Source organism: Ursus arctos, unplaced genomic scaffold (genome assembly GCF_023065955.2).
Source record: "Ursus arctos isolate Adak ecotype North America unplaced genomic scaffold, UrsArc2.0 scaffold_1, whole genome shotgun sequence".
Taxonomy (NCBI): domain Eukaryota; kingdom Metazoa; phylum Chordata; class Mammalia; order Carnivora; family Ursidae; genus Ursus; species Ursus arctos.
In genome coordinates, this window is record NW_026622763.1 from 78,151,612 (window position 1) to 78,165,379 (window position 13,768).

At 35.9% G+C, this 13,768-nt stretch overlaps 1 protein-coding gene across 1 annotated transcript in view; it reads left to right on the forward strand.

Annotated features, from left to right (window-relative positions):
• Positions 1–3,277, forward strand: part of LOC113250565 (cytochrome P450 20A1) — a 63,827-nt gene extending 60,550 nt beyond the window's left edge. The window contains exons 12-13 of the mRNA XM_026492145.4: positions 922–1,011; positions 1,160–3,277. Coding sequence (XP_026347930.2) covers positions 922–1,011; positions 1,160–1,310 — 241 coding nt within the window. The 3' untranslated portion in view covers positions 1,311–3,277. The remainder of the gene's footprint in view (positions 1–921; positions 1,012–1,159) is intronic.
• Positions 3,278–13,768: the final 10,491 nt, after the last annotated feature.

Genomic DNA, 13,768 nt, shown 5'->3' on the forward strand with positions numbered 1-13,768 from the left:
CCGTTTTTAGCGTCTTCATTTCCCTCACTTACTAATAAGTCTGGCTGTAATATAATTGATGAATATAATTTTAATTCTGGTGTATCTGTTTTAGGAAATACATTTTAATTGAAGAGGCAGTGTAAAATGCTTTGCATATTGATGATATGCCCTCATGTAACAGATGTTTTGAATACTCTTAAATTTAAATATTCATTATGTGATTTTGTATGATTTATCCTTATATCTTATAAAATGATGCACACCCATGTTACAGTTTCATTCTTTGCTGGTTCCATAGAAATGCATTCTGTATCTGTTGTTTAGAAATAATAAATTAAGCATGAAGATACTAAATACATGTTTAATAGTTTGAAAAGATAATAGATTTTTTAAAGATTTTTATTTATTTATTTTAGAGAGAGAGTGTGTGCACATGCATAAGGGAGAGGGAGGAAGGGCAGAGGGAAAGGGTGGGAGAGAATCTCAAGCAGACTACTGCAGAGCACAGAGCCTGAGGCAGGGCTCAGTCCCATGACCCTGAGATCATGACCTGACCCGAAATCAAGAGTGAGATGCTTTTTTTTTTTTTTTTTAAGATTTCATTTATTTCAGAGAGAGAGATATCACAAGCAGGGAGGAGGGATAGAGGGAGAAGCAAACTCCCTGCTGAGCGGGGAGCCCAATGCGGTACTCAGTCCCAGGACCCCGGGATCACGACCTGAGCTGAAGGCAAACGCTTAACCAACTAAGCCACCCAGGCACCCAAGAGTCAGATGCTTTTTAACCGAGCTGCCTGTAATTGGTGAAATTTAAATACAATTGTGATAGCAGTTTTTATTTTCAGTAGTTTTCAGACTTAATTAGACACCTATGTTTTTACAGTACAAATATGTAAAATGCCAATGGAGCTCTGTTGTGATTTCCCCCAAACCTTTTTAGATTTGATCCAGACCGGTTTGATGATGAATTGACGATGAAAACTTTCTCCTTGCTTGGATTCTCAGGCACACAGGAGTGCCCAGAGTTGAGGTGAGTGGTAGACAAAGGAAAGTGAAAGGAAAGATGCCAGACTTTATACTTAGAATTTTGATGATGACTGCTGATGAGAATGAGCAATCTATGTAATTAAAGTGTAATTGTTAATCTTCAGTAACCAGTGGACTTTCTTCCTAACCAGGTTTGCATATATGGTGACCACAGTACTTCTGAGTGTATTGGTGAGGAGGCTACACCTACTTTCCGTGGAGGGACAACTTATTGAATCTAAGTATGAACTGGTAACATCATCCAAGGAAGAAGCTTGGATCACTGTCTCAAAAAGATATTAAAATTTTATACGTTTAACTTTCTTGAGGAAAATGATGGTTTAAAAAATCTGTATTGGATCCTTTTATAAATCAAGTAATACTATGAAATATAAATACCTACTAGTACTTTGTTATGTAAATTTGGACTTTTGCATATCAAATTTTCTTAATGCATGATATACATTTATACTTATTGCATCAATATAATGATAACTTTAACAGGAAGCTCTCTTTTAATTTTTGTTTTATCACTTTTTTTGTTGTTTTTTTGTTTTTGTTTTGTTTTGTTTTATCACTTTCTATGCCATTATCTTCATATTGTTTTTCTTAGTTTGAGCTCTAATGTACTTGAAAAGAGACATTATTTTGCACACTTTGGGGAATCATGTTTTCTGAATATTCATAAAAGGGAAACATAATCCTAACTTCTTTTCATACTTTAAATCATTTTAAAGGGGGAAAACAAGGACTTCCCATAATTTTTTTCTTGGATAATTTTATTTCTTGGATTAATATTTTTATTTTCCGAGTACAAATTAGTTTATGTTTAATCATTGCTGTTAGGTTGAATGATCTACCTAGTATTTGCTTACTTTTATGCCTCCCAGATAATAGTGTTCATTTCATGACTTATAAGGCTCATCATTTTGAATGCTTCTGAGTCATTTGGAAACTACTGAATGTGTTTTGAAGGGGTCCTTCTAAGAAGTGACAAACTAAGATTGAGGCTCGCATTTCCTTCTGTTTTGCTGGAAATTTTAGTAGCACTATATTACTTCACCAATTCTCATTTGTGGGAAAAACTGAATTCCTAATCTCTTATTATTATGTCATATTATATCACATAATGAACTTAATGATTAAGAAACAAGAAAGCACTAGCCAAAAACCAAAACCAAATTTAAAATAAAAGAAAACAAACATTGCAAAACATATGACAGGGATAATATCCATATGATATATAAACAGCTTGAATAAATTGATAAGAAAGTATAATAGATAAATGGCCAAAAGACCTGAATAAGCAAATATTAGAGGAGGAAATAGCTATTCAACTTTTAGAAAAAATGGTCAGCCTCACTAGTAAGCAAAGAAATATTGGGGCTATTTTAAAAATATTTTTAAGTGTCTTTGAAAATTTACACTGAGTACTGATAAGTTTTATATTTAATACTTTTTTATTGATAGCACTGCAGTTTAGTCCACTTTTTCTGGTTACATTGTTCTTGAAGAAATTTTTTTTTTAAGACAACAACTGGAGGAAATATGCCAAGTGCAGATAGAGAGGAAAGGAAGAAAAATGATAACTGTTTGCAAGTGGGTTTATTTTTGACCCTGCTGAATTCCTCTTATAATTTTAGTTTCAAGATTGTACCCTAGTTATTGAATTATTTTATGCTGTGTTTATGGTCAGATAGGCTAACATTTTAGAACTAGTTAGGAGTGGCTAAGATAGAATTTAAGTAATTAGATGCAGCTTTTTTTTCTGACAAAAATATTTAATTTATGGAATAATTTAAATTCTAAAACTGTAAGTGAAATGTATTCTTAGTTCCCAGCACCATGTTTCCAAAAAGGCACACTGTTAAATTTCCTCCTATCATTTTGTGTGGTTTTGCGTATGTAGAGCATCTTCCTTGTTATCCAAGTACCTTAACTGGTTTGGAAACTGGCAGTGGAAAGTTAGAATAGGCACTTGACATGTAAAACAAATGTCAGTAAAATTAGATGAGATAAGTGGAATTTTAAAGCAAGTGAGACCTGATCAGCAGTGATCAAGGCTTACACAGGGCAGCTGAGCCAGAGAGTGAGGGAATTGGCATATTGCCAATATGTGAGCCAATGTATAATTTCTAATAATGATTTGAATCAAGGAAAATAAGAGAATCAGATAAATAAGCACATTTTATCCATGGTTACGTGACTGACTTAAAACATTATACATAAATTCTAGAGGATTTTTTAAAAATAAAAATACTGTCAATCCATTCACTGCTGTTCTTACTTGGCCCTTTGTATTTATCAAATGACTGAAATCGAAGTAGCCTCAATGTCCCTAATGGCTGGTAGCATAACTCTAAGGAGGACTCTTAAATTTGATAGCTTTTTGGGTTTTTAAAAACCATTTCTTACCTGATTTTGATCTGCATTCTTTTCAACTGTTGGGAAGTTTACTGCTAAAAACACCAGCACAGGGCACCTGGGTAGCTCAGGTGGTTAAGCGTTTGATTCTTGATTTCAACTCAGCTCCTGATCTCAGGGTCATGAGATCGAGCTCTGAGTCAGGCTCTATGATAGGCATGGAGGCTACTTAAGATTCTCTCTCTCCCTTCCCTCCCCTTCCTCCCCACCGTAAAAACAAAAACACACACTAGCACATTTTTTTATGGAAAGAAAGGGCTCTTCCACACTTTGCGCTAATAAAATTCAAGACAGAATTGATTCTGTGCATGTGTTTGGGAAAAATGAAAAACTCATGCTGTTTGATCTGTCCACAAATGTGCAGTTCCATTTTTTATGTAAGTAGATTCTATCTTATTTATAGACCCTATGTGAAAATTTGTTTGTCTTCTTTATCTTAAAATAGTTTATATTTTAAAAACAAAATGTTCTATTTTTTGTCATGAAAATTATATATAGGTTTGCTGTGGAAAGGTCTTGGAAACACAGAAACAGAAATAGGAAATTCAGTCACCTGTAGTCCCACTACTTGGAGTTAGCCAGTTGTAAACTTCTAGGGTAGATGCTTCTACTCTCTTTTATATCCACTTGTAATTTTTACAGACATATTATATATAATGTTCTCTTCGGGTAATATTTATGAACTAGTAGTGTTTTTTACAACTGAAACATTAATATTCTCACTCAAAATGTAAGCACAGATTTTCATCATTCTTTTTTCTCTCCTCTTCCCCCTTGCGGGTATTGTTAGTCTTTTCAACTTCAAAAATGGCTTTACTTCCTTCTCCATTTATCAAAACAGTAATTTATGTTTGTACATCTGAGTTGCTAAAGCCCTAGAATAGTCTATGGTGTTGCAATGAGCATTTAAGAAATGTAATTACTCTTCTGTCATAAGAAAAATATAATTAAATTCAGATTGAGGTGGCATTTCAACTTTTAAGAGGAAATCTTAAGAATCTCTATTGTTGTTTTTGGACTCTGGGGCAAACAGAATAAGATTCTTCCCTTGAAGCCATCTCCTTTTTTTTTTTTTCCCCTACAGATCCATGAAAAGTGCAGTTAACCTACAAAGTGTACTTTTTTCACATGTGGTTATGTTGACAGGTTGATAACTGCTTAAACACAATTCTACTGAGTCTGTAAAACTGAGGACATGACCAGTAAACATCAGGGAGTAAGTTTAGTAGCTGTGAGAGGATACCTTGTGAGAGAAATGGACACTATTTTCAAGGGCAGGTTTATATAATATCAACAAATTGATACGAGTGACCTTATTTCTCTTCTTAGCCTGCCCTATGCCTGTTTCCTAAGTTACTAAGACCAATGATTAAGGTAGAAGAGGAGGCTGGAGGCGGGGAGGTAGGACAACAAAGCAGTTACTGTTAACTACAGAAATCAGCACAGCCAGAAAGGCTTTGTACAATGTTGCTTTGAGGCACTGGGAATGACCTCCACTGATACAAAAGAATGAGACTGAAATTTGCAGCAAGAGTTAGGCTCAAAGTAGAAAGGGGAGTGGCAGGAGCATTTGTTATAAACCAAATACTTTGTATACCTATCTCATTTAGTCTTTTAGAGCGTGGCGGGTTCAGTGACAAGCTAAAACACTTTTTCATTCCTGATGGAAGAAATACTGTAAATGAATACAGGCATATACTTGCTAAGAAATAGAAAGTAAAAGATCTAAATTTCAAATTATCTTAGTATCTTCAGTGGGTTTATTGATGTATTTTGTTATTTAAGAGGGAATCAAACAATAGTTTAAAATGATGTAGTGTTCATAATAACTAAAGAAAATGACTAAAAAGGGGTATTGTAAGAGCAGTATTAAAAGAAATGTTAAAGAAAACTAATGCTACAGGCACCTGGGTGGCTCAGTCAGTTAAGCGTCTGCCTTCAGCTCAGGTCATGATCCCAGGGTCCTGGGATTGAGCCCCTGCCTTGAGCTCCCTGCTCAGCGGGGAGCCTGCTTCTCCCTCTACCCTTCCCCCTTCTCACGTGTGCCCTCACTCTTTCTCTCTCAAATAAATAAATAAAATCTTAAAAAAGAAAAAAAAAAAGAAAAGAAAACTAGTGCTACCACCTCAACCATAGCTGTATAACTGATTAAATTTTTCCTATTCCACATATGTATTATTTTTACACATTGCAATCGTAACAATATGATTTGCTTTTCACTTAGTGAATTTTATTTATTTATTTTTAAGATTTTATTTATTTATTTGACAGAAAGAGACAGCCAGCCAGCGAGAGAGGGAACACAAGCAGGGGGAGTGGGAGAGGAAGAAGCAGGCTCCCAGCGCAGGAGCCTGATGCGGGGCTTAATCCCAGAACGCCGGGATCATGACCTGAGCCGAAGGCAGACGCTTAACGACTGAGCCACCCAGGCGCCCCCACTTAGTGAATTTTAAACATTTTCCTTTGTTACTTTTATAAGGGCTTTGGGGAATAGATTTTGGGGGAGTGGGATGGGGAATAGACTTAAAGATCTATATATCAAACACTATATTTATTTTGATGATACCAAGTAATGGATAATTATAAAATTGGAGTTGGGAGCCATTTTGTAAAACATCCAGGCGATGAAGGGGCAGGAAATGACATTCCTCTTCCAGTTCCACTCCCTTGTTTGATCGGTTTACAGTTTGGTGGCTTGCTAGAGACTGGGAATGGATCTTGTTACAGCATGTGATAAGCTGGCATGAGCAAATAATACCCTGTTTGGTAATCTAAAAAAAGAAAGAAAAAACCCACAAATTTATTTATATCTAAAAGACTTGCAAATTCTTGTTACAATTTTTAACACAGGAGAGTAGGAAATAAAACTGTGTACTTGACCATTGTAACTATGTTATAAAGTTGTAAAGTACCTGTCTTCAAAAAGGCAATCAATAAATATTTTTGAATACATGAATGAAATCTTCATTGAGGTATTCTGTGCATGTAGAATAAAGTAAAGGTGATTATTTGATAGTTGAATAAGTTTTCCAGGTAGCCAAACTACCTCTAGTGCTAATAGTGCTAACTATCCCATTACTAGACGTATTTAAGATGTTTTGTGGACATCTTTCGGTGATGCCTGTATCAAGTGTGAACATAGATTTAGAATAGGCTGTAGTTGTACAAAATAGCAACCAAAATAGTTGGTAAGCAAGTAGTCCTTTCTTCCTTCCTGTATGTATCACCAGATCATCATTAAACGAGGAAATGGTTAAGGAACAGATTTTTTTACATTAGGTTCGTGAGAGCATTATTTCCTGAGGTGTGTTTCATGGAACGCTGTCCTGTGAGATACTCTGAGGAAAAGGTTACTTGATGATGTTCACTGTCAGATTCTCGATATTATATTCTTTCTCAGATATTTATAATACTTATTAATATATCGGAAGTGCTGAGAAGTTCAACTGTAAAGAAACCTATTTTAACTTGATATAATAACCCTGATTGTTCATAATGTATTTGATGTAGGTTCCCTTTTTTTCAATTACCCCTTTTATTCTGTAAACCCAGTGTTCCATGGAATGAGTCTTCTATAGAACAGAACCCATTTTATCCAACATGACCTAGAGACAACTAGGAGTCTTGAGGAACGTCTGTCTTGGCTAATTCCTTAAACTGTGCATGGTCCAGAGGTTCTCCAGAACAGCTTAGTCTTAGAACCAAACCACCTGAATTCCATGTTCTCTCACTCCTTTATCTCTACTCTTTTCCCTGTGAAAGCACAGCACCCTGTACCTCTACTGACTCTCCCGTACACTCCTGTCCTGACTTATATTCCTATCCAAAGAAATGGGACTTATTTAGTCAAGCAACAGTTTTTTTACCAAGCGTGCTGTGTCTTTCGTGAGGCACTGGGAGTATGGCAATGAACAAAACAGACATTATAACTGTGTTCTCTCTCTCCTTTGCTCTCCCCTCGGAGGGAGAACCCTAAAGTCTTACATTCCAAAGCTTAACCTTCTAGCACTCAACTCTCTAGGTCCTGGGTTTGGAAGTAGCTCAAGAATCCTTTAGGTTAGTGGCTAAAAGGGACATAGGAAAGAACTTACAGATGATTACATGACAACATGAAAGGCTTCAGTTATAGGCTGTAGTGAGGAAAGAAGCACAAGGAACAGTTAGGGGGCAAACCATTATTTTTGCTATTTTTAGTGTGTGAGCAAGAGAAGAAGCTAGGGGTCTCATCAAGGAAAACTGTCAACACTGATGCCAAATAGGAATACTGTAGAACTTTCGGAGTGAGATGAACAATACTAAGAATTGGCTTCACTAGGTTAAGGAGCAATATTTATTGTATCATCTGTATGAATTGTTGCTTAATCATACGGCAGCACTAGGTACATTCAACTTTCATGATTTGTTGCTTGTGTTGCAAGGTTATCAGCTAATAGAGAATTGATCTTTAGAGCTTAAAAGGGCCTACATTTGTAGAGATTATATGGCATAGCCTGCTCACAATTTTAAGTTTTAGAGGGAGAAGCCTAGGGCTTCTGGAACTAGTAAGATTATTGGTCTTTTACTTTGGATTTTTCTCACATCCTTCTGAAAATAGGTGCTTAAGTATGCTGCTATTATAGTCATAGGATTTTGTTAGGCTTTCAAGGAGCTGTAGCTTCAGAAGGAATTGGAAATTTTTTAAAAAATATTCTTGATACAGAGCCTTTGAGGGAGATGCAAATGTGTTTTGAATGTTAAATTTACTTAGATTTAAAAATACATATCTTCAAGCAAAGTTGCCATGACAACCTTTCTTAATGTGTGTATAAATTTTATGTCTGTCTCTTTGAGGTTTTCATCTTTCCCAGTATAGGGTTTAATCACAAGAATTGGGCACTCTGGTGTATTTCTGTCTGCATGGTGCCCTGTGGGAATTCTTTAATTTTGGAAAATGCAAATCAGGCATAGGGCAGTTCTGTAGCACAGCAATCCCACCAAGATAAATGTCTTGTTCTCTCCATGATCAGAGATGGATCTGGTTTCAAACCCAAGGTGAAATTTTGGATTGAAGTAGAACCATGAGTCCATTATGAGTTTCTGTTTTTTCTTAGTTTGAAGATTTACAGGAGGGCCCTAGGGAAGTTTGGGAAATTCTGGACCAGATGTCTTGGTTAACCCCAAAACTGATCCAGTCTCCCTGAAATCATCTAAATCTAAACCACAATTGATATCATAGGTCAACTCAGAACCACAAGAGACTTCTCTACATTGGCCAGGCATGTGTAAAGAGACACCTCAGAAGTGCCTTCTGGCTTGAACTCCAATCCAGCACTGCTAGACAGGTCCCATTAACAGACCTTTTCACTTCCTTTCACCCCACTTCAGATACCCTTGCCTATCAAGCTCTGTTTTGCACATCAGAGGCCAGGAAAAGAATAGTAGGATTTTGGAGAACCAAAGTTTAGGAGGAAGGAATTCTCACCCTTAATTTTGAAAATGTGAATTTATTAAGCAGTGGAATAAGAGGTAGTTACCAGTACCTTTTCATAACAGTAACTATGACTTTTACTTAAGAACTCTTAGTCTTAACATGGATGCCTGAAATTTTGAGATGCTTGCTAAGAAGAGCTGTTTGTGTTTTATATTATAGTTCCTCTGTGATGCAGTTTTAAAAAATTAATGTTTATAGTAATTTAAGAATCCCTGAAGACAGTTAATTAACTAACTGAGCTCAGAAGTAGGATTTATTAATTTGTAAACTTTGATGCTTTGATTACTTTAGTCTTTAATAGGCTTTATATTACTATGTTACATTTAAGAGAATCCATAGAAAATTTCAAATCCAATCCCCATATAAAAGGGGGAAATTTAAACTGGGAGAGGTTATTATATAGGAATATGCTCAGGCTTATGCTTTTTTTTTTTTTTAACATGTTTAGATTTTATTCTCTAAAGGAAGAATTTTTTGAAAAAGAAGAAAAAAGGGAAAGGCCCCTAAGCAAAAAGAACTGGCTATTTTAGTGTACTGTGTAACTGAGAGAAATAGGATAATAGTCTCCTAAAAACAACACTTGAAAAGAGATGTCCCACAGTCCATGCTATGGTGGGCTTTTTAAAAAATTTATTTATTTGAGAGAGAGAGAATGTGTGTGCTGAGTGGGGGCAGAGGAAGAAGGAGAATCTCAAGCAAACTCCCCACTGAGCATGGAGCCTGACCCTGGGCTTGATCTCAGGACCCTGAGATTGTGACCCAAACCAAAATCAAGAGTCAGAGGCTTAACCCACTGAGCCACCCAGGCACCCTCATGCTGTGATGTTTATAAAGACTTTTTAGTTAATCTTGATTGTAAGAGGCATGAATTAGGGCTGACTACATAATTTGTGGGGCCCATTGCAAAATGAAAATATGGAGCCTTAGCTGGGGATAAAGTCAATCTCCCCTCCCATGGGCCTGCTCTTTTCAAACTATGGTTTGAAACCCCTAAGGGATTCCCTAAGGGATTGAAATCTCTGCTCCAGGACTCATTACTTACCTGGATCAGGGGTAGGCCAGAGAGCCCTAACCAGTCAGAGAACACGCTGTGGTGTGGCCAGCTCAAGGCAGGGCTGACTGCTTCCTTGCCCTGCCTCAAGGTGCTCCAGACAAACCACTGTGGGAGCCCAGACCTCCCCATGGTGGGTGCACCCAGGCCCCCACTGGAGGATGACCATGGCAGAAAGTGGGCCTCCCTCCTCAACTCCTCTGCTAATGCAGTCCTATTACTGCCCTGGGCAAAAGGCAGCAGTGCTCACTGGCAGGGGTAGGGAGATGGAGGTCAGGTGGGGCCCAGGGCACCAGGGAGCTGGTCACTGAGAACCTGTCAGGGGAGGGAAAAAGTAGTCTTCAAGCCCCCAGTGCATGCTACATGGCCCCATTGACTCCACTTGTAAAACACAAATTCAAAAATAAAATTTTTAAGAATTCACTACAGTGCCCTCAAAGCGCTATACCCCAAGCACAGGGCCCTTCTGAGCAGTGGGACTGCACTGGTTGCAGCTCATGAGGCCAGCCCTGGACACGTCTGACCTTACATAGCATGGTGCTGTGACTCGGTGGTTCTGAATGCTATATATACTTCCTGGTTGTACGTCAGTTTTCCTTTCAAATGCCCATAAATGTTTTATTTATTATTTATCATTAAGTGGTTTAAACTTCTGTAGGATGTTTTATACACGATAAGCAATACATAGATGCCAAACCTTTTAAAAAAAGCAGTTTCATAGTACACATGTATATCGAAGTTGCAGGTGTTCTAGTACAGTAAACATCTCATCCTGAACCCCCATTCCACTGACAGAACTTTTACTTTTCCTGTATTTTAGTCATAACTGCCAAAGATTTTTCAGATGAAAGGTAAAATGGAAATTTTCTGTGAAATATCATCATAAAACCCTATGAAATATTTCAGTGATATGAGTCATTCACTTATTCATAGGGGTAGGCATTTAGATAATAGAAGTAGCTAACAGAAATCTGTGAGAAATATATTGTTAATTCCTGTGGAGGAGGAAGGAAGAAATCCTACTGAAGTATTTTTAAGTGTAGTTAAATTCAGTGTTCCCTGCCATTTTAAAATATCAAAATTATTCTGTTCTCCTTTCTTTCCAAGAGGCTACATAAAATTACTTTGACAAAATCATGAATCTTTTCTTTTTTTTTTTTTTTTTTTGCCGTTAACCTCTTCTACATTCCATTTCATGAACATAGCAATCAGTGGTCAAGAATATCCTTACTTTTATCAACCTTGTATTGATATGTAACACTTACTACCATGCACTGTGGTATTTAGTTGGCAATTTTGTCAAAGTATAACCTCTTTCTTTGCAACATTACTGAAACTGATAAGAAAGAGACTGTAATAAATAAAAGTTAGCAACTGTTGGAAATCATACATGCTGTAGGCCAGCTAATATTCACCATACAGTTCTAATGGTTTTAAAGCATAATCAACCTGTACATTACAGACCATTAGCAATTCTTGTTATTAAGTGGAGGTCAGCACTGTATAGTTTTCAGTAATAAAAACCCAGTATATTTTGAGGCTTGAAGTTTCAGAAAAATCTTTAACATAATTTAAACAAAAGTGTGAACAAAAGTAGCTAATTTTAGAAATCAGTTTTTGTGAACTGATTTGTAATCTCTCTGCTGTGAGGAAACTATTATCTGTTTTATGTTTTAGCTCTGAAATTCAGTGTTTTTCACAGGGAAAGGATACATAAAGCCAATTTTAGTAGGAACTAAAGAACTAAAGAATTTTTATTCTTCAAAAACGTATACCTTTCAAGAAAAATTGTCTACACTGTTGATAAACCTATACACAGAGATATATTACCGTGAACAATTTCAGGTTTATATTGCCCACTCTCATAGTTTAATGGAAAACATTTTTTTCTCCTTAACTATAGGAGAACAAACTGATGGTTATCAGAGGGGAGGTGGGTGAGGGGATGGGTGAAACAGGTGATGGGGATTACAGAATGCACTTGTGATGAATACCAGGTAATTAAAATAAAAACTTAATTTTTTTTCCTCTTTTTATCATTCGTAAGGAAGGGAGCTATTTTGTTGTCTCTCAAAGAAAACTATTACAGAATACTAAGTATTTAAATAAAACCTCTCCAGGTTGTATTCTGGATATATTTCCTCTCTTTGTTAGAGTAATTTCTTCTTGAAAAATGTTTTTCATTGGGTATTGGTAGTATGAGACGATTATTGCTGACTTTGTTCGATGTGCTAACTATATTAGCAAAATGTTTTTTTACAGATAGATACTAAACTATTTAGGGGTTAAATGTCATGTTTACGTGCTTAAAGTTCTTTAGAAAAGAATACTATGAGAAGATGAGGTAAAATATAGAAGCTATTGTTATTCTAATTAATGGGTATTTATGTATTTATCATACCATTCTCCATACTGTGTGTTTATAATTTCCATACTAAAGAGACAAAAAATATGACTTTCAATAAAAATGAAACAAAAAAATGTATGAGATTGTGGGCTATGTAGCTACTGACTTTCTGAAGATGGGTTTTTTCTTTTTTTACAAACTAATTCTGGAGGATGTGTTTTTCAATAATTTTAAACTTATTTCATAAAATGTATATTCATACAGCTTTAAAGCACAGAATGCTCTATTGCACAGTAAGCTTTTCTTGAAAAAAAATATGCTTTAAAACATTTTAACCATTAAATAAATATCCCTAAGATTGAGACCAGATTTTTTATCACTATTAGAAAGTTTCAGATGATAAATCTTGCCTAGAAATGTAAAGCTTAGGGGCTCCTGACTGTAGATCAGTGGAACATATGACTTTCCATCTCTGGGTCATGAGATCAAGCCCCATGTTGGGCATAGAGTCTACTTACAAAAAAAAAAAAAAAGTAAAGTTTAGATTCCAGCCATTTATCTTTTGATCACGTATGGAATATTTGTTTCAAAGGTTTAATATGTCCAAATTATGCACTTGGTATTAAAATTTCCTGACAGTCTTAAATATGATTAAAACCCAAAATGTGCATAAATACTATGAACATATTAATCACCAATAATTATTTTTCTTGTTTGGGGGTGAGAATGGGAAGTCAATTAACTGTGTCATTACTTGAATAAAAAACTCTGCTTGCAGAGGAAGCATTTGACAAAGTACAACATCCATTTATGATTAAAAAAAAACCCTCAACAAAGTAGGTTTAGGGAACATACCTCAACATAATTAAGGCCATACATGAAAAACCCACAGCTAATATCCTCAATGGGGAAAAATTGAGAGTTTTCCCTCTACAGTCAGGAACAAGACAGGGATACTCTCACCACTTTTATTCAAATAGTACTGGGAGTCCTAACCATGGCAATCAGAAAACAAAAAGAAATAAAAGGCATCCAAATCAGCAAGGAAGAAGTAAAACTTTGACTATTTGCAGATGGCATGACACTACATGTAGAAAACCCTCAGGTCTCCCCCCAAAAACTACTAGAACTGATAAACGCTTTCAAGTCAAGTTGCAGGATACAAAATCAATGTACAGAAATCTGTTGCATTTCTACACACCAATAATGAAGCAGAAGAAAGAGAAATTAAGAAAACAATCCCATTTGCAATTGCACCAAAACCAATAAGACACCTAGGAATAAACCTAACCAAAGAGATGAAAGACCTGTACTCTGAAAAGTATAAACACTGATGAAAGAAATTGAAGATGATACAAAGAAATGGAAAGACATTGCATGCTCATGGATCAGAAGAACAAACATTGTTAAAATGTCTGTACTACCCTAAGCAATCTACACATTTAATGCACTCCCTATCTAAATACCAA